Raw genomic sequence first — 21,501 nt, 5'->3', positions numbered from 1 at the left:
CTGCCCCTGAACAGGCAGTTAACCCACTGTTCCTAGGCCGTCATTGAAAATAAGAATTTGTTCTTAACTGACTTGCCTAGTAAAATAAAGGTAAAATTAAATTGGGAGAACCGAGTCATTTGACGAGGAGATGAGCCTCCCCCACAGAGAGCCATGTTTAGACCATCAGACTGTAAATTACAGCTCCGGCCCCAGCCTGTCACCACCAGCTTGGCCCAACTATCGCTCAGATGAATATAACGTAGGAATGAGTTTGTGGTGGGATCATGCAAAACAGGCTTTTTTGGTCAATTGTTTTGGAATTTCTCAAGTAGTGGTTTTTAAACTGAGCCTTCTCTCTTAATTGAAATGTCTGGTCAGAAGAAAATGTCCCTGTTGTACTCTATGAGTGTTAGTTCTGTAACAAGGGTCTGTTTCATGGAACGTGATGATGATGATGATGTGTGTGTTCCACAGGGCTGTCTACCGCTGGTGCTGATGTTTGACATTAAAGAGGACATCGAGGTGGAGCCCCAGTGTATCACCGCTCTGATGGAGCAGCTGGATGTCTTCATCAGCATCAAGCCCAAACCAAAGCAGCCCAGCAAGGTACCACACTAAAACGTGGACATCTAGTATGTTTCACAGTGGCCTTAACACAAATCCAGGAAGCTACTTCACCAGGGTAATGCTACAGCTAAGATCCAAGGTTTTTCTCCCGGCCCTGACTATAGTGCTGGAAAAAATCGATAGTTTCACAGAACGATATTATTTTTGGACAATATATTGATATTTGACTCTAAGACTCCGGTATTTTTCATCTTATAGCTTGTTCTCATCTTCTTTTTAAATAGTGAGCCAACATGTTTTCAGCACTTTTATTTCCCTGACTGGTCAAAACTCGTTTTCTCATGGCTCTCATCTCTCCCCAGCAGACATATGGTGAGCAATATGTTTGGAACAACAAGTCACCGTAACGAATCACAATACATATCCTATCGGCACCTAAGTATTCTGATAATATCGTATCGTGAGGTCCTTGGCAATTCCCAGCCCTACCTAACTACAAAGCACCTTGCGTCATAAATCCAAACAATATAGTAGGCAGATCAAATTTGCTGGGCCCCAGCCTAACCACCTTCGCCAGGTGCCCTTTCCTCAGTGTGCCCGGCATGATGCCCAAACCCAGACAGGCCAGTGGGAAACGGTGGTGTGGTGCCAGTGTAAACGCAGCCCTACCCAGACCTCTCTTCTTTAACGAGGTGACACTACTAATCCAAACGGCCTTCCAAACACCGCTTTGCTTCTAGCTATTTGGCTACTCCATAAAGGAGGGTGTGGAGACAGAAAAATCGTGACTGGACTCGATTTGGCAGGACCAACTTTGGCAAGTTTAGGGCCCCAGAAATGATTTGTGTGCATGTTCATTCTTTATTCCTCACTGTTTTCTAAGCACTCTTAATGGTAATGCTGGAACTGGAGAAAGTTGAATATCCTTTCCAAACTCCCTTAAGCTTTCTCACGCGTGAATTAAAATGAACCACTTTATAAAAAAGTATGTTTTGACATTTTACTAATCCCTTTTTGATTCCACTGTTCATTCCATTAAAGAAACAATTAATTACGTTGCTGAAGTGTATTTCATGCTGACAACAACCTGCCATTTCGTTTTCTCTTTTTTCCTTCGTCTCTCCGTCTCTCTCTTTCTTCCACTCTCTCTTTCCCAGTCTGTGATCGTAAAGAGTGTGGAGCGGAATGCAGTGAACATGTACGAGGCCCGGAAGTTTCTGCTGGGTCTGGAGAGCAACGGAGTTTCATCAGCCCTGTCCCCCTCAACCATTGGCCCCTCCCCCACTCTCATCTGTCCCGTCGGCCTGGACATCCTGGCCTCAGCTGGCCTGGGGCTGAGCAGTCTGGGTAATGGAGTTCTCTTTACATCAGCCTCTTACACCATTATGAGAGTTCATTAAGAAAATGAACCAGGTCAACCCAAGGCCCTTTTCCACACACGTTTATAGATCAGGGATTGAAAAAGAGGCTTGAGTGTAATATGTAAATCCAACTTTATTGTTATCTTGTGAAAGGAAACAAAATGACAATAATAAATAAGAGACAAACAGAATGAATCGGGAGTTCTGTATCATGGGATAAACTGTTGTGTGTAGGAGGTTTATGTCTGGAAACTGACCACATTGACAGTGTGAATGATTGTCCTGCTTAAGCCATCTCTTCCTGGGGTGTACAGTATGAACCCAAAGGCCCATGGGTAAGATATGGGCCTCCACAGCTCGGCCTGTAGTTAATTACTACATCCCTCTCCATCAGATTACAGCTCAGCCTGCCAGAGAAATCCAAGCCTTATTTCTGGAGTCAAATGAGCCGTTTGTCAAACCCACAAACCTGTTTCAGTCTGCTTTGATATGTTTGGGTTGAAAGTAACATAGTTTAGCATTAAGTTATTGACTGTGTTGAGTTATATTTGTCAAAGGCCCAGTTCTCTCAAATGTCTCTCTCTTATTTCAATCCTGACCACTGATATGAAAGGATTTGATGAGTGATGGTGGTAGTGTGTAATAATATCTATTACTGGTGTGGGAAGAAATTAATTGTAGAGTGATACTGTAATGAGACACAGTCTTATACTGTGTATTTCTCTCCTCCAGGCCTCCTGGGGCCGTCAGCGCCCCATTCCCTCAGTAGCTCCCCGGCTCCAAACTCTGTCCTCAACAGTCTGAACTCTTCCATGAGCCCCCTGCAGAATCCCCCGTCTCCCTCCCCCTCACTGTGGCCCAGCTCTCTCACCAGCACACAAGGTAAGTTACAGTTGGTTGGTGCACAATCGCTCACGATCTCACACCTTTGGGTCTCACCTTGATCACAAATAGCTAGAAGGGATTGATATGATGAAAGTGTTACGATAACACCAAGGAATTTCCTCCCTCATGTGTCCAGGCTTCTCGTCTCAGTTGATGATGCACCCTGTAGCCCAGGCCACTCTGAGCAGTATCCTGCTCTCTGGGGTCAAGGGGTACACCCAGAACACTCCCTCCCCTCCCCCCGGCCTCGCCCCGATCGACAAGCAGACCAACGGAGTCCCTGACTGCTCCAAAGGCCCCTGTACCATGAATGGACATGTAAAGGTGGCAGATTTTTATAGACACATATTCACTAACTGTTACATTGAATGTATGTATACCTTGCCTATAGTGAGTATTCTTTATAGGGCTACATTGTGTGTGTGTGTGTGTGTGTGTGTGTGTGTGTGTGTGTGTGTGTGTGTGTGTGTGTGTGTGTGTGTGTGTGTGTGTGTGTGTGTGTGTGTGTGTGTGTGTGTGTGTGTGTGTGTGTGTGTGTGTGTGTGTGTGTGTGTGTGTGTGTGTGTGTGTGTAGCACCCTGGCTCAGTCTATGGAAGGATGTCCAGTTCATCTCTGGCAGACACAGTTCTGAACCCCAACCAGTGTGACTCAGTTCAGGAGGCCAGCGTACACAACCAGTCAGAACCTCGCTCCAGCAAGTCCAACCAAGACGAAGGTAACACGTACACACCGCACCTACAGACAACAAGGAAATGTGTAACTCTTGTAGCTATACTTTAAAAAGGTTTATAATACTCAAAAGACAGCCTTGGTATTTGGCCTTATTACCTGTAAGTTAATTTTTACCTCAATATATTTGTCTTGTTCTTATACATAGATCAATATGCGGTCCAGTCCCTATTCTCAAACAACTTTTCTAAGGTTGCAGCAGGGTGACATTGATGGCTGGTATTCCAGTGGTTGAGGTCCCTAATTTCCTGCGTCTCTAACATGTGTGGTTTGAGTGTAGCCTAGCTCTCACGCTCCTCACATTCCCGTGTTGTTGGAACTGGAGCTCAGTGGGCTCCCCAGCCTCCGCCTCCAGCCTGGCTGGTCACAGTAGTAACTGTTTCCTCTCCCTGACCTCCTCCTGTGTTCTCCATCCTGTTCCAACTGGCTCTGCTCCCCATAACCATCAAGCCCAGGGAGAAACAACCGAATAAAAGCATATCGAGGAGGCCTACACTCTCACACACAGATCCTATTCTGCAGGCCGGGTTACTGCCTGGAAGAGTGGGGAAAGAAGAGAAAAGCTCCTTCATTAGACTGCTTCTGTTTTTTATTAACACCGGGGCCAACTGTATGTTTTAGCAGCTACATTTAGTCACGCTCAAGCCATCATGCAGAGTGACTTAAAGGTGCAAACAATGTACTGAAACGTATACATGACAGACGATGGAAAGCTGAGCAACAAGGCACTCGAGAAAGAAAAGGTTGCTTTGGAAGAACAAAAACTTGGTTGTCAAGCACAGGGATGATACAAGAATGTAAAGAGTATAATAGCACATACAGTCAGATATATAGCCTATTGACTAACTTCATTAACTCACGAAGGAAGGAATATAATATCCCACGTTACTGTTTCTTCACATATGCTCTTTTACTTTCTCTCTGCCAGGCTCTGACACCTTTGTGGAAGTGGGCATGCCCAGAAGCCCATCTCACTCAGCCAATGGGAACGAGCTAAAACAGATGCTGGCTTCCTGTAAGACGTCAGGGAAACGGCATGCGGTGGAGCTCCTCCATGGGACCAAGAACTCCCATCTCCAGTATGTCTGTCCAGAGCTACAGTAAGACTATAGAAGTCCTCATTCTTTCATTCCTATGCCTAAACGGTACGACAATACGACTGGAACTCATTCCGGTTCACTTTCATAGAATAGAAAATGAAAGAACTTTGTGACAACTGCTGATATACAAAGGGCTTTATAAAATATGTTTGTTTGGTTGGTAAGAAAATAATAGTAAATAGACTGTCCTGTATGTCTTGTCTGTGCTGAAAGCTTCTCTGTTGTGACGGGGTTTGTACCTTGCTGTTTTTCTAATATGATCGTAGCTCTCTGTTGTCCCCCACCCACAGCTCAGACTGCCTCCTGTCAGACCCAGAGTCGAGTGCTTCAGACGGCCCTGTGACGGATAAGAGGGCGCCGGGCAGTGAGCGGGCAGCAGAGAGGGCAGCAGAGAGGGCAGCACAGCAGAACGAAAGGGACAGGATCCGCTTGGCACCACATTCCTCCTTTGCCAACATGCAGGTACAACTAGAGGTATTCCAACTCCACTTCTCTCTCTCACATACACACGCTCACATATCAGCGGATGGCTCAAGTGAATATGACAGGTAAAAGAACTGACACTGACCTTCCTCTCCGTTTCAGGCGCTTGAATATGAACAGAAAAAGCTGTTAGCAACCAAAGGTAAGTGTCAATCTTTCGGGCAGTTCCTGTCTAGTCTCAAGGGATACCGTGTTAATTTTTTTCAGAGCTTTCTGGTAACAGAGGTTTTATCTGTGTCTGTGTCCAGCTATGTTGAAGAAGCCTGTTGTGACTGAGGTACGGACCCCAACTAACACGTGGAGTGGTCTGGGTTTTTCCAAGTCCATGCCAGCGGAGACCATCAAGGAGCTGCGCAGGGCCAACCACGTTTCTTACAAACCCACAATGAGTACCACCTACGAGGTAAACTCTGACTATGAGGTAAACACAAATGGAGCACTCAACTGTTGAAGAGAATGTGTTTTTACTAACATACCTGATATAAAAGCTTACGTGAAGACTAATATGAAACATCGTAATGAATACACATAAAAAAAGATACATCTGTAAAGCAAAAAAGTTAACTGAATTGAACCATTACTGAGAGCTTATAACTGCAGCCCATGTATCTATCAGTAGGATCTGATATCCCCCTTCTCTCCCCCAGGGCTCCCCCCTGTCCCTGTCCCGCTCCGGCAGCAGAGAGGGTGTGGGCAACGGCAGTGATTCTGACAACTGGAGGGACAGGAACGGGGTTGGGAACGGTCTTGTCAACCACGCCGAATTCCCAGCGTCTGTTAGCAGTCCCAAGAGGAAGCAGAACAAATCTGGTGAGCTACCCAGCAGATATTTGTCTGAACTTTTTTTTTATGAAATCAAAAGGAGAAGAAAGAGAAAGGGAAGAAAATCAACACACCTACTCAGTCAACTCTCTCAAAAGTGTTGACGAGAAAGTTATGATGATGACGTAAGAAAGAAAGGGAACAAAGTCTAACCTTGAACAGCAGATGCTGTGTGAAGATTGCCTTGTTCATTAAAATGTGTATAAGTGTGTGGGAGTAGATGTGTTTAAGTGTTCCTTCCTCCTACACACCTGCACTTAGCAAAGTTGAAGAGACCAGATACATCTGTTCATTTCCAACTCATGTTCTTACCCTTGTATCAAATGATTTGTTATCATCAAAGCCAATCATTACTGGTAATGCTGTAGAGAAGCACACATTTATTCTACAGTATCTTGGCTTGTATTGCACACATTAAAGACTATCAAATGGCATATTTTTGCTTTAATAGATACAAATGTCTCAGTCACAACAACGTTTCAGCAGCAAGATGCGGAAGGGTTTATTTTATGTTGAATTAATCTTTTTTTTTGCAATGATAACTATCTATGAAAATCTTCTTTAATATTGACTGTCTGGGGCTCCTGAGTGGGGTAGTGGTCTAAGGCACTGCATCACAGTTGCTAGCTGTGCCACTAGAGAACCTGGTTCGAGTCCAGGCTCTGTCGCAGACAGCCTCGACCAGGAGACCCATTGGCCCAGCGTCATCCAGGTTAGGTGAGGGTTTGGCCGGCAGGCATGTCCTGGTCCCATCGTGCTCTAGCGACTCCTGTCGCGGGTCGGGTGCATGCATGCTGACACGGTTGCCAGGTGTATGGTGTTTCCTCTGACACATTGGTGTTAACCTGGATGTGGGCATTGTGTGAAGAAACAGTGCGGCTTGGTTGGGTTGTGTTTCGGAGGACGCATGGCTCTCGACCTCTCGCCTCTCCCGAGTCCTCCCGAGGCCGCACGGGAGTTGCAGCGATGAGACAACACTGTAACTATTGGATACCACGAAAAGGGGGTAAAAGTCTTATTTAATTATTTATTTGTATTTATTTTAAACGTCATTGACTTCTCTCATCTTCCTGTGAATGCTTCTGACTGACAGCTGCAGAGCACTATCTGAGCAGCAGTAACTACATGGACTGTATCTCCTCGGTCACCGGGAGCAATGGCTGCAGTCTCCAGTCCTCTCTCAAAGGGTCGGACCTGCCGGAGCTGTTCAGCAAGCTGGGCCTGGGGAAATACACTGACGTGTTCCAACAACAGGAGGTACTGGCCTATAGCCGCCGTAGCAAAAAATTATAATAAATCAAATGCTTTTCGTGAACTAACATTAAGATATACATACACTTATTTGAAACATCATATTCAAATATAAAATAGATTTTGAAAGTTGTTTAATAGCATAAGCATGTATAGAAATGTTGTAGCCCACGAAGCCCAGAGTGCTCGAGCTGCCTAGGCTAGAAATGGTGTAGCCTCAATGCATTTATAAAATAATTATTGTATAGTGCGCTTTGGGTGACCTTTATACGTGTATTTTGTTAACTAACGCTATAACCTCATTCTAATTAAAACCTTTAACTGATAAGTTACATAATAGCAATTATGTGGATAAAGTGCTAGACATGTTTGTTCACCAAATCTACTTCATCAAACAACGGTTAGAAGTTTGATACGATCAGCGCTGTCACTGTTGACCGTGAAGTAGGCTATTTTCAAGTTTTCACACTGGTAGGAAATTGGACTGATTTGATTTGACATAGGCATTGGTGGAAAAAATGCCCAACTGTCATACTTGTAAAAGTATAGATACCTTAATAGAAAATGGCTCAAGTAAAAGAGAAAGTCGCCCAGTAAAGTAGTACTTGAGTAAAAGTATTTGGTTTTAAATATACTTAAGTATCAAAAGTAAATGTAATTGCTAAAACGTATGTAAGTATTAAAAGTACATTCCTTATATTAAGCGAACCAGACGGTACCATTTAAAAATATATTTACATTTTTTAAGTCATATATATATATACGTATATATATATACAGATAACCAGGGGCACACTGACATGATTTACAAACAAAGCATTTATGTTTAGTGAGTTACCAGATCAGAGGCAGTAGGGATGACCAGGGATGTTCTCTTGATAAGTGTGTGAATTGGACCATTTTCTGTCCTACTAAGCATTCAAAATGTAATGAGTGCTTTTGGGTGTCATGAAAAATGTATGGGTGTCAGTAAAAAGTACATACACTGCTCAAAAAAATAAAGGGAACACTTAAACAACACAATGTAACTCCAAGTCAATCACACTTCTGTAGGAAGCAACACTGATTAACAAAAAATTCACATGCTTGTTGTGCAAATGGAATAGACAACAGGTGGAAATTATAGGCAATTAGCAAGACACCCCCAATAAAGGAGTGGTTCTGCAGGTGGTGACCACAGACCACTTCTCAGTTCCTATGCTTCCTGGCTGATGTTTTGGTTACTTTTGAATGCTGGCGGTGCTTTCACTCTAGTGGTAGCATGAGACTGAGTCTACAACCCACACAAGTGGCTCAGGTAGTGCAGCTCATCCAGGATGGGACATCAATGCGAGCTGTAGCAAGAAGGTTTGCTGTGTCTGTCAGCGTAGTGTCCAGAGCATGGAGGCGCTACCAGGAGACAGGCCGGTACATCAGGAGACGTGAAGGAGGCCGTAGGAGGGCAACATCCCAGCAGCAGGACCGCTACCTCCGCCTTTGTGCAAGGAGGAGCACTGCCAGAGCCCTGCAAAAATGACCTCCAGCAGGCCACAAATGTGCATGTGTCTGCTCAAACGGTCAGAAACAGACTCCATGAGGGTGGTATGAGGGCCCAACGTCCACAGCTGGGAGTTGTGCTTACAGCCCAACACCGTGCAGGACGTTTGGCATTTGCCAGAGAACACCAAGATTGGCAAATTCGCCACTGGCGCCCTGTGCTCTACACAAATGAAAGCAGGTTCATACTGAGCACATGTGACAGACGTGACAGAGTCTGGAGATGCTGTGGAGAACTTTCTATTGCCTGCAACATCCTCTAGCATGACCGGTTTGGCGGTGGGTCAGTCATGGTGTGGGGTGGCATTTCTTTGGGGGGCCGCACAGCCCTCCATGTGCTTGCCAGAGGTAGCCTGGCTGCCATTAGGTACCGAGATGTGATCCTCAGACCCCTTGTGAGACCATATGCTGGTGCGGTTGGCCCTGTGTTCCTCCTAATGCAATACAATGCTAGACCTCATGTGGCTGGAGTGTGTCAGCAGTTCCTGCAAGAGGAAGGCATTGATGCTATGGACTGGCCCGCCCGTTCCCCAGACCTGAATCCAATTGAGCACATCTGGGACATCATGTCTCGCTCAATCCACCAAAGCCACGTTGTACGACAGACTGTCCAGGAGTTGGCGGATGCTTTAGTCCAGGTCTGGGAGGAGATCCCTCAGGAGATCATCCGCCACCTTATCAGGAGCATGCCCAGGCATTGTAGGGCGGTCATACAGGCACGTGGAGGCCACACACACTACTGAGCCTCATTTTGACTTGTTTTAAGGACATTACATCAAAGTTGGATCAGCCTGTAGTGTGGTTTTCCACTTTAATTTTGAGTGTGACTACAAATCCAGACCTCAATTGGGTTGATGATAAATTTGATTTCCATTGATAATTTGTGTGATTTTGTTGTCAGCACATTCAACTATGTAAAGAAAAAAGTATTTAATAAGAATATTTCATTCATTCAAATCTAGGATGTGTTATTTTAGTGTCCCCTTTATTTTTTGAGCAGTGTATATTTTGGGGGTGAATGTAGTAAAGTAAAAGTTGTCAAAAATATAAATAGTCAAATACAGATACCCAAGAAAACTACTAAGTAGTACTTTACACCACTGCATATAGGTTAAATTGTATATAATTGTTGTTGTTGTTGAGAAGTAGCATAATGGTCATTAATGACTTGTCATTTAGTTAATTGTATGTCCCACTTAGAATGAACCATAACTGAAGCCTTCACAAATCCTTTATAATACCTAGTCTATTTAAGCAATAAGGCCTGTAATTAGAGCAGTACAAATAAGTGTTTTGTCATACCTGTGGTATACAGTCTGATATACCACCGCTGTCAGCCAATCAGCATTCAGGGCTCAAAAATGCTGATTGGCTGACAGCCATAGTAAATCAGACTGAACACCACGGGTATGACAAAACGTTTATTTTTACTGCTCTAATTACATTGGTAACAAGTTTATATTAGCAATAAGGCTCCTCAGGGGTTTGTGGTATTTGGTCAATATACCACGGCTAAGGCTGTAACCATGCCCTCCGTGATGCATCATGCCTAAGAACAGCCCTTGGCCGGGGTATATTGACCATATACCACACCCCTTCGTGCCTTATTGCTTAACAGGTGGGTCTAATCCTGAATGCTGATTGGTTAAAACTGCAACTTTAAATAAAAATAATAATAAATACTAGCTGTGACTTTGCTGATAGTTAATGTATTGAGGAAACATGTACTTACTATGACTGTGATGTTGTTGACCCACCTAGCTATTTTAAGATTAACACACTAACTGTGAGTCACTGTGGATAAGAGCGTCTGCTAAATGACTAAAATGTGAATGTAAAATGCAGCATGGGTTAACCACATTAACACAGGAGCAGGAGCCTTCATCCATCCCTGCTTGGCTGACTACAGTATAGTAGAGATATGCTACCCTAAGCCTTGGCTAGAATTTATGGATGGATCCGTCCTTTTTATGGTGCTATTCAATGTTTTAGCTGCCTATTGCAGCTAGGCTAAGCTTTTTTGCTGCCTATTGCAGCTAGGCTAAGCTTTTTTGCTGCCTATTGCAGCTAGGCTTAGCTTTCTTGCTGCCTATTGCAGCTAGGTTAAGCTTTTTAGCTGCCTATTGCAGCTAGGCTAAGCTTTTTAGCTGCCTATTGCAGCTAGGCTAAGCTTTTTCTCTGCCTGTTGGAGCTAGGCTAAGCTTTTTAGCTGCCTATTGCAGCTAGGCTAAGCTTTTTAGCTGCCTGTTGGAGCTAGGCTAAGCTTTTTCTCTGCCTGTTGGAGCTAGGCTAAGCTTTTTCGCTGCCTGTTGCAGCTAGGCTAAGCTTTTTAGCAACATTATGCAGTGGACTTCATGGGCTAGTGACTAGACTTATATTTATATACAACTAATAGCTTTATTGATATTAGAGCACATGGAAAATATTTGATAAGGGATGGGCATTAGTTATTTTATGTTGCAATGGGGGATTTTATTGTAAAATATATATATATATATTATAGTGTATAACAGGGATCATCAATTCGATTTCTTCTTGAGTGGATGATTTTCTGGTGTTTTTAGTATTATTTCTTTGCTCAGAAAACTTGGGTGGGCCAAATAAAATCCCAAATGTTTCTAATACCGCCAGTTGGGGAACCCTGGTGTATAGTGTGAAGTGGCATAATAAAGATATTGACTGTGAACATGCACTCTTTTCAGATCGATCTCCAGACCTTCCTCACTCTGACAGACCAGGACCTGAAAGAGCTGGGTATCACCACATTTGGAGCACGCAGGAAAATGCTGCTTGCCATCTCAGGTGTGAATGACTATGGTAATGTACAAACGTGTGTGTGTGTGTGTATGAGCGTGTGTGTGTGTGAACCCAGTTCCAATGACGTGTGCGATCAAGCTGGTCCTGCTGGGCTGTATGTGGTGATAATAGCTCCTGTCAGAAGTGTCTAGGGGGGGGACACCTCTCCTGATGGTGGCAGTGTGAAATTGACTTCTATTTTCATTAGGCCTCTATTGTCTGGCTCTGCCACTTGCCTGAGAGGCAGCCAGTCTGACAGCCAGCGAGCTTATGGGCTGTGGTACAACTATAGCCAGGCCCCATAGCTGAACATTCATTGCAATCAATCTCTACTGCCATCCATTGGTTTCAGTAGTCAGTGGTGCAAATCGTGTTTTTCTTTTTGGCTGACATAGAGGAGCTCAAATCCTCCCATACTGTTCCAAGGCAACAAAAGCCCCACATGTTTGTTGTGACATGAACTAATCCTTGTTTATAAATGCTGAACTACAGGAGTAATAATTTTCCTCCACCAGAAGTGAACATGATTCAATGAAGTGGCATTTTGATTGAATATATTAATATTTATGTATTCCTGTAGAATAGGACTTAGAACATGTTTTGTACCATTGCAGGTATGATCATTTCATGGTTTTGTATTAGAGAGAAGGGATCATATCTATATCAAAGTTTGCGGCTCATTTTTGTAGTGTGTCTTACTGATGCAGTAGGGGGTCACAGTGAGGTTTGGAGATGGAGGTGGTCTGCCTTATTGATGCAGTAGGGGGTCACATTGAGGTTTGGAGATGGAGTTGGTTTGTCTTACTGATGCAGTAGGGGGTCACATTGAGGTTTGGAGATGGAGGTGGTCTGTCTTACTGATGCAGTAGGGCATGGGTGTCAAACTCTGGCCCGTGGGCCAAATTTGGCCCGCGGGGTAATTATATTTGGCCCGCAAGACAATACCAAATTACTACTAGAGCTGGCCCGCCGGTATTATACAGCGCATTCACCACTAATACTACGAATCCCATAATGCTCTGCTGTTTTCGCGCGCCAATCAGGACAGGACCCAGAAACGCTCTCTCCTCTGTGACAGTAGTCATAGCAACATAGACGCTACAACTGTCAGCGAGCTAACCCTTCCCAAAAATGGCGAAAAGAAAGGCAGAAAACAGGAGCTTTCTGGACAAGTGGGAGGCAGAATATCTGTTTACATATGTAAAAAACAAACCTGTTTGTCTTGTTTGTGGAGTCAACGTGGCTGTAAGTAAGGAGTACAACATTAGACGACACTATGAAACGAAACATCATGACAAATACAAGGACCTGGACATGACTCAAAGGAGCCAGAAAGTAGAGGAGATGAAAAGAAGTTTGGTTTCACAACAGAATATGTTTAAAAAAGCCACATCACACAGCGAGGCTGCTGTAAAGGCTAGTTATATAGTGGCAGCAGAGATCGCAAAATCAGCCCGGCCCTTTAATGAGGGAGAGTTCATGAAAAAGTGCATGATGAAGGTTTGTGACCTCGTATGCCCAGAGAAAAAACAAGCATTTTCAAACGTGAGCCTGAGCAGGAACACAGTAGCTGATCGCACATGTGATCTTGCCACCAATCTGTATGACCAGCTGATGGAAAAGGGAAAAGATTTTGTTGCGTTCTCCCTCGCTGTGGATGAGAGCTGCGACGCATCTGATACTGCTCAGCTGTCAGTCTTCATCCGTGGAGTGGACTCAAATCTGTGTGTTACGGAGGAGCTATTAGGATTCAAATCAATGCATGGCACAACCACAGGAAAGGAAATCTTTGAGGAGGTTTCCAAATGTGTAACTGAAATAAAGCTGCCGTGGGATAAACTCGTTGGATTAACGACAGATGGTGCGCCAGCGATGTGCGGTAAAAAGAGTGGACTGGTGGGCATGGTTCGGGAGAAGATGCGGGAAGAGAACTGTGCAGGTGAGCTAACTGTTTACCACTGCATCATACATCAGGAAGCACTGTGTGCCAAAGCCCTAAAAATGGAACATGTTATGACCACAGTAACACAGGTAGTTAACTTTATAAGAGCCAAAGGTCTAAATCACCGGCAGTTTAAATCTTTTCTGGAGGAGTGTGGTTCGGGAATACGCAGACGTGCCGTATCACACAGAGGTGAGATGGCTAAGCAGAGGAAAAGTACTGAACAGATGTTTCGAGCTGCGTGAGGAAATATGTCAATTCCTGGAAACCAAAGGGAAGGATACTGTTATGCAGGTGAATGAGGACCCAAAAGCGACTTGGCGAAAACAGAGTTTTTAATCCAGTAAGAAACTTTACAAAACAAAAAGCATAATACTACTCGTAAGAACAGACTGGAGACTTGATCGAGAACTGCAGGTTGCCTCGGGAAGGCACTTGAACCTAGCAGACTCAGACACCTGCTCACCACGCAGCATCTGAGGGAAACACGACACGACAGGGCAAAACATAGACACAGCACGGTGAATTATAGATAAGGATCCGACGGGGCAGGAACGGAAAACAAGGAGAGAAATAGGGACTCTAATCAGGGAAAAGGATCGGGAACAGGTGTGGGAAGACTAAATGATTGATTAGGGGGAATAGGAACAGCTGGGAGCAGGAACGGAACGATAGAGAGAAGAGAGAGCGAGAGAGTGAGAGAGGGAGGGGGAGAGAGAGGGATAGAAAGAGGGAAAGAACCTAATAAGACCAGCAGAGGGAAACGAATAGAAGGGGAAGCACAGGGACAAGACATGATAATTAATGACAAAACATGACAGATACAGCAGAGCTCTGGGAGCAAAAGTTCCTGTGTGAGCTGGCCTTTCTCTGTGACATCTCGAGCCATCTCGATGCGCTGAACCTGCAGCTTCAGGGGCGGGGGCGCATCATCACAGACATGTACGCTGCAGTGAGGGCCTTCAAAACTAAACTGTGCCTGTGGGAGAATCAGATGCTGCAAGGAAACCCTTGCTTTTTCCCTGCTGCCAATCCATAAAAGCGCAGATCTCTACCGCCGTGTTCCCATGCGCACAGTTTGCTGAAAAACTCAGTGTTCTCGCCGCTGAGTTTAGCCGGCGATTTGCCGACTTCGATGCCCAGAAATGCAAGTTTGAACTGCTTAGTAATCCCTTCGCAGTTGATGTGGAAAATGCACCAACCAACATCCAAATGGAGCTGATTGAACTCCAGTGCAACGACACGCTGAAGTCAAAGTATGATGCTGTGGGCGCCGCACAGTCTCCACGGTTCATCCCTGACACAATGCCTCAGCTCCGCACCCAAGCTGCTCAGATGCTCTCCATGTTCGGCAGCACTTATCTATGCGAGCAACTTTTCTCCTCGATGAAGATGACCAAAACAACTCACAGGAGACGTCTGACTGATGAACATCTTCGCTCGATACTGAGGATTTCTTCAGCTCAGAGCTTGAGCCCAGACATTGATGAACTAGCATCCAAGAAGAGATGCCAGGTATCTGGCTTGGGCACATCAGATTAGACCAGTGTGCAATAATTAACGTTTTCTTTATGCACTTTTTCTTGCTACAAGGCATGGGCTTGAATGGTTGATTGATTTATTATCATTTTATTTGTAAAATTATTAGCCAGTGGAAAAAGTTTATTTTGGTATTTAAATCAGAAGGCTGCAAATAGAAAAGAGGCATACAATTTTTATTTACATTTTATTTATTTAATAAATGAATGCCATTGATGTGTTTTTTCATTTGAAATTCGATTTTGCATGTCTCCACTATTAAATTATATATTGTATGGTAATAAGCGATGCTTGTTCCATATTCTATGTTAAAGCAAAACTTGTTTGGGTCCATATTAAAAGGTTAATTTGTTCAATGTTGGCCCGTGACTTTGTTCAGGTTTTACATTTTGGCCCACTGGGTATTTGAGTTTGACACCCCTGCAGTAGGGGGTCAAGTTGAGGTTGGTAGAGGGAGGGAGTCTGTCTTACTGATGCACTAGGGGGTCACAGTGAGGTTTGGAGATGGAGGTGGTCTGTCTTATTGATGCAGTAGGGGGTCAAGTTGAGGTTGGTAGAGGGCGGGAGTCTGTCTTACTGATGCAGTAGGGGGTCACAGTGAGGTTTGGAGATGGAGGTGGTCTGTCTTACTGATGCAGTAGGGGGTCACAGTGAGGTTTGGAGATGGAGGTGGTCTGTTTTACTGATGCAGTTGGGGTCACATTGAATTTGGGAGGTGGTCTTTGTTCTGTTTTGAGAAGTGCTTAATGCGAAAGTTGGTTCCACTGCTGCACTCCGTTGCCAAGCTCAGATCAATTCTGATCTCTGCTGAAGAAGTCAGTGAGCTCCAAAACAGGAACACACTCCCTTCTCTCCTCACTTAAAGATGCTGAACCATTTTATTGACACATTTTTTAATAATTGTGTTCAGTAGATGGGTGATCTGCCTGGCAAACCAATGGGTCACAAAGAGAGGTCTTGTTGACGTTCAAAGATGTACTTTCCCTCCAATTTTGTTTACAGTTTGAATTGACTTGTCGGACTCTTGATGAATAAACATAGTATGTTATTGAACATATCTGAAACAATTGCAATTATACACTATTATGTTCTTGTGTCTTTTCCAGAACTGAACAAGAACCGAAGGAAGCTGTTTGAGCCTCCTATCAGGTCCTCCTTCCTGGAAGGGGGCGCCAGCGGGCGTCTGTCTCGTCAGTTCCACGCTGACATGGCCAGTGTCAGTGGCCGGTGGTAGAACTCCACTCCCCCAGAACCTAACACGACAGAAACCCAGCCTTCAGTGCCTCTCTCTGGGCTTCTGTAGCCCAGTCTCCAGCCTCTCTGGGTCTCAGTGGTCCACCCTCCATGTTATGCTTAACAATGACTGTTAAACTCTTTTTGGGGGGGGGGGGTAACAAAAAGCCATAGTTTAACCAGAAGTGCCAAAAAGAGATCTCAGTGGTATAGAAAGTCCAGTGTTCACTCCACATAGTGCTAAAATGTTTTTGTGGAGTATCTACACAAGAAGGGTATTTGACTAGTTATGAAGGACAGGTACTGTCTAATAGTTGTCATTTTTTGTTGAAGGGAACAGGCCAAATGATTAGTACGAAATAATTACATTGATACCGTCTGCATTCGTAGTATGCTGTTGTATCAATGACATGCACTTTAACAATACTAGAATTTTGCCTGTGAAAGCCTGATTCCTCATATTGGAATACCTATGCATTTTGTATTAACTCAAAGCACAGATGTATTTGTACCAAGCCAAATGTAAGCACTTAGTGAGATGGGGGAATGAAGTTAAAGTTCAAAGGTAAAAGTGCCCAAGTGACATCATCAACTAAACACAGAACCTAGAGAAATGACCTTTGACCCCTCTGTGTTTTGATTGACGGACATTCCACGAAGGTCAGTGTTGTATCCACCAGTAGTTGGGCAGCAGTCTGTCAAGGTCATATGTATTTAGACAATTATGATTTTGTATTTGCATTATGATTTTTTATTTTTTTTAATCATTTTTTGGGGGGAGGTTTTAATGATAATCAGTGTACATGTATTTTTTTTGTATTTTCATTATTTTATACAGTCATGAATAAGTTCCTATGGTTTGTCATTTGAATATTATTAGTCTCTTTGATAATTACTTTTGCCCCATAATCTGTGGAGCGGTCAGGCTGTGCCATGAGACAGCAGCAGATAGAGAGAGCGCAATCTGTCAGAAGTGATTCTGTTTGTTGGCCTCCTATGGTTTTCTTAGTCCTTGTCATTATGTCTCCTGTTAACCTTTCGGTGGTCTCTACTCTATGTTGAATCCCACTGTGTTCCTCTATTGATTCAGGAGACCAGTCACTATTCCCAGACGGGGTGCTTTTATCTTTCCATTCACTTGGACTGCCTTTAGAGCTGCGAACAGAGCAAGGACCTACTACAATGTAGAATGCCTCCACACTACTACAGTATAGAATGCCTTTACTTCTCTCTCCACAGTAAATTGCTCAGCAGGGAATCATTTATATTAGAATATTGCCATTTTTCAGAAAAGGGCTGACACTACTGCTCACCTAGGGGGGGGGGGGGTACACCACACCGTCGGTGGAAACTCAACTTTGTTTCATATGACAGCCCCTAGCCTAGACATGTTTCTCGACATTTACCAAGGTTGTGTCCTCATGGAGGAGTCTAAAGTCTTCATAACATTTATTCTAGATTAAATGGACTATAGTGGAAATATACAATTGTCAGTATCGGTTGTGAAATCAGATATCCGGGAATCTTGTAAAGCTATATTTGATGAAGTAACAGGATTATGTGTGCAGTGGTGCTGCTCATCAAAGGATGGGCTCACTCTGAGCGCTGTGTTATGTTTGGGTTCATATAATGGCACAGTATACTCATACCTTTTTGTTAATGTTGGCTGACTCTGGAATGTGTATTTGCTATAACTGCTTCCGATTGAACCCCCAGATTAAGCCTGGAAGTTGAGTCTTTTTGCATTCTATCATATACAGAGTGTTCGTTTGTCGATAGATGGTACAGCATTTGACTGACAATGCAGTGACCTGTATGTAGAGCCCAAGGTGTGAGTCTTAGAGGCCACTCAATCTTCAAACTAGATTCTAGGTTCAGAGTGTTGAAGTAGATGGAGAGAACATTTCAAAGCAACTTGCATGTCAAAATTGTTCTTAAATGTTGTTTCCGCACAGCAGCATCATCACTCTTAGCATCAACCGTTCTGTAATCATGCACAGAGAGAAGTCATGTGTTTTTTGTTTTGCATGCTTTCTCTCTTGGCCCTCTGTTGTATCATGTGTTTACACTATACCACTTTCCTAACTGATTTGAGCCATTCTCAATGTCGTTGTTGTATTAATATAACGTATTCTGACACGGTTGTCATTTCCGACCAGTAGTGTAGTGGTTCATTTTCTTAGACATTTTAAAAAGAGACCGGATATAAAAAGGGATTTGTTACTCCACAAAGAAATACGGGGTTTGTTTAACCCTTTATAATGGTACTATATTGAAGCTGTTCAGCATTGATTTATGTCAGTGCAGTTATGTCGACCCATGTACCTACAGTGCAGACGACAGTGTTTGTTTTCGTCCTCTGTAAAAGCCTCTGGTCATTCGTCTGTTTGGAGGGCAATAGAGATTGTTTTCTGTCAAGTGAATGTTAAAGTGAGAATTATTGATGCCTTTTAGTCTAGTTTAATGAAGGGAGTCATTTGCAATCAGTTTACAGCCGACCTCCTTTCCCCACACCTTTTACAGAACCGTTATTTCATGTTTGTGTTTAGTCCTTGTTATTCCTAAAGGGATACATTTGACGGGGTCTACTTTGTACTGCGATAGATCAAATGGGTCAACATTTATAATGAATGTAAACCACTAAGGAATTGGTGTATGTATTGCTTTGCGTTTCTATCCTGTGCAGCCATGCTTGTTTTTTAGCAGTATATCTCCAGTTTCCTGTGAGAGAGAGGTACAGTTCCAAAAATATTCCACAAAGAATTTAAGGAGTGATATTGCCTTTTGCCATAGCTATTTTCCTTTTGTTGATAGGATTGTTGAGCAGGACATTGTTTTAGCTCTGTTGTTAAAATCTGTAAATATAGTACAGATAAAAAGTGTTTGAGGAGTTATCAAATGTTATTACAAAGGAAATAAATGTATGCAGTAAAATGTTTCCTTTTGTTTTTGTTCATAGCACATACATTTTGACTGTTATAGTGAAGAGTGATATTCAATGTGTGAAGACAGTGAATTTGATACAATGCTATGGTAACCATAGCTGAGGAAAGCCTGTGTGAGGCCCACTCTCATAATCTGGAATATAATCCAACTCTTGGTATGTCCGATTTGGTGATTAAAAACGGACATGTCCACTAATCCCGAGGCAGGATCTATCTAATCCCAGAGAGTGAATCGACAGAGCACTAGGAAACACTAACCCATACCAACCATCCTGCCTGTATCACCACCGTACTAAATAAGGAATGTATTGTCTCTCCAATGCAACGCTCCGCCCCCTTCTCTCTCTTTCCCTCTTCCCTCAGATTCACTGTAGAGAGGAGGGAGAGGGAGTAGCAGCAGCTGGCAAATGTAATCCATTCCCATGTAATTAAGTGGCCCTAGGGTCAATGGTGGGTGCGCTGTTCTACTCTCTACTGAATGCATCACCCTTCCAGTCAGGTCACAGCTACATTCTCAGCTGTATTGTGTTTTGGCTATATACCTACCCTTTACCACTTTGACAATCTATTGTATCACTCTTTCTTTCTTGCTCCAACTGATGTGTGACGAGCTCTCTGGAGCAAAATAGCTGCCATGGCATTACCCAGGTGGGTGCTACACATTAGTGGTGGATGCAGGGAGTTTCTGCTGCATGTAATGTAAAGCCCTTTGGGCACCTGGTGGAAAAAAAACACTATGTAAATCCCATCTGTTATTGACTGAATATTTAGATGTGTTTATCTCCTCCAGGGGGGCACTACAGTAACAAAACTCCTCTACAAGGCCTACCGGTGTATTGAGCTAAATTACAGAAAAACATTTATTTGAATCATTCAGCTTTACTTAATGGCTATTATTAGAACATGCTCCTTGAATTTATTAGGCTTTTACTGAAAAATTGCTTCTAAGAGGAAATAGTGGCTCAACCTTTTATTGGTGTGAGCATTTCAAATTCTTGGATGTAGTCCTATTTATGGTACATCTCATTTAGCTTAGTCTATTGAATTATTTAATTTTAATTTGAGGCTGTAAAACAGTCTGAGGCACATTCATTGCCCTCCACTTTCCCCATAGCAGATGTATGCGCTCTGTGATGTAGAAATCATTCATCCAAAGCAAATGGACCTTCTCCATTCACAGCAGAAACAGCTGGCCTCATTGAAATGTTTTCTGAACAAGCATAGAGCGTAGACTATGATTCCCCTCGTTATCTCATAAAGCATCATATCCCCTGCTGGGGAGAGAGAGCTGAACAATATATCACTGCCTTTCATGTAAATCTATATGTAAAGTTAATGTCCAATGGTTGTTCTGTGAGGATGTGTAAGGAGGAAGAAATTTCTCCTGGAAATGTCATTAACATGAGGAAACAGTTCTCTGTCCTGGAAACAGTGCTGCCATTTAGACATCAATGAAGATGGTGTGATGGCATCCAAAAATAAGAGAAAAAAAGATGCCATCCAAAAATACTTTCTCCCTCGCAAAATGTCACTGAGGATGGTTACAGACAGAAGGCTTTCCAGACAGTGTTGTCACCTCACCTCTTGTCACCTTTAGGAGCTTCACTATCAGAATGTCTGACTGTTGTAGAAATGCTCTGTATGATCTATGCATGATCTATGCAACATCTATGAGGATGTTTTTTTTAGAACAGTAATATGTTATTTTGGGCAGCTGCCACGTGAATGAAATGTAATATCTAATCCTAACTCTGAAGTCGGTATTACATAATGGACTGCAGGACTGCGGGAGTTATTACATTGTTGTACTAAAAGTCTCTCACACTCTCTTCAGGTAATTGCCTTGCTGCAGGCAGAACAATAACATTTTCTTTGTGTGAAAATGTCCATTTGAAATGCTGCTCCAAAGAGAAGCTGCTTCTGCTAGTCCTACATTAGCATCACAGAAGAAACCATGAAGACTTAAAGCTCTTTTAATTACAATCTAATTATGCGTTCAATGAATCCCCTGGCTCTTACTATTTAAAGAACAGCAGCATACCCACACCAGACTACTACTCTGAAAGACAGAAAGGAGATGGGTATTTGGGTGGTGTTCATTTAAACTACAATGTAATCTGTATAGTAGGCTATGCAGTGCATTTAGATACTATAGTTACAGTACTCCTTTTCCTTTGATGTAATTCCCAGAATTCTTAGAGCAGATAATCAGATTTGGCCATGAAATTGTTTAGTCAGAAGATCCCAAACACACTTGGCTTCACAGAGCTCTGAACACTGTTAAATCACTGTATGTTGTGCAACAGTGCTCTTTGATTCTGTCCTCATC

The 21,501-nt window shown here is 43.3% G+C and overlaps 1 protein-coding gene across 10 annotated transcripts in view; it reads left to right on the top strand.

The window, feature by feature from the left end:
- The window catches only part of LOC124041202 (protein bicaudal C homolog 1-like), a 76,136-nt gene extending 56,971 nt beyond the window's left edge, over positions 1-19,165 (top strand). For 2 of the 10 annotated variants that reach the window (XM_046358496.1, XM_046358495.1), the window contains exons 9-21: positions 457-588; positions 1,707-1,896; positions 2,643-2,792; positions 2,932-3,119; positions 3,370-3,511; positions 4,454-4,604; positions 4,916-5,087; positions 5,211-5,250; positions 5,357-5,511; positions 5,756-5,918; positions 7,024-7,187; positions 11,420-11,519; positions 16,101-19,165. In XM_046358496.1, coding sequence (XP_046214452.1) covers positions 457-588; positions 1,707-1,896; positions 2,643-2,792; positions 2,932-3,119; positions 3,370-3,511; positions 4,454-4,604; positions 4,916-5,087; positions 5,211-5,250; positions 5,357-5,511; positions 5,756-5,918; positions 7,024-7,187; positions 11,420-11,519; positions 16,101-16,228 — 1,875 coding nt within the window. In that variant the 3' untranslated portion in view covers positions 16,229-19,165. Of the gene's footprint in view, positions 1-456; positions 589-1,706; positions 1,897-2,642; positions 2,793-2,931; positions 3,120-3,369; positions 3,512-4,453; positions 4,626-4,891; positions 5,100-5,210; positions 5,251-5,356; positions 5,530-5,755; positions 5,919-7,023; positions 7,188-11,419; positions 11,535-16,100 lie in introns of all 10 variants that reach the window. The other 8 variants (XM_046358488.1, XM_046358487.1, XM_046358494.1 and 5 more) reach the window with 7 other exon arrangements.
- The last annotated feature ends 2,336 nt before the right edge of the window (positions 19,166-21,501 follow it).

Source organism: Oncorhynchus gorbuscha, linkage group LG08 (genome assembly GCF_021184085.1).
Source record: "Oncorhynchus gorbuscha isolate QuinsamMale2020 ecotype Even-year linkage group LG08, OgorEven_v1.0, whole genome shotgun sequence".
NCBI lineage: Eukaryota > Metazoa > Chordata > Actinopteri > Salmoniformes > Salmonidae > Oncorhynchus > Oncorhynchus gorbuscha.
Note: the sequence above shows the minus strand (reverse complement) of the source record. Positions and strands in the feature narration are given on the sequence as shown.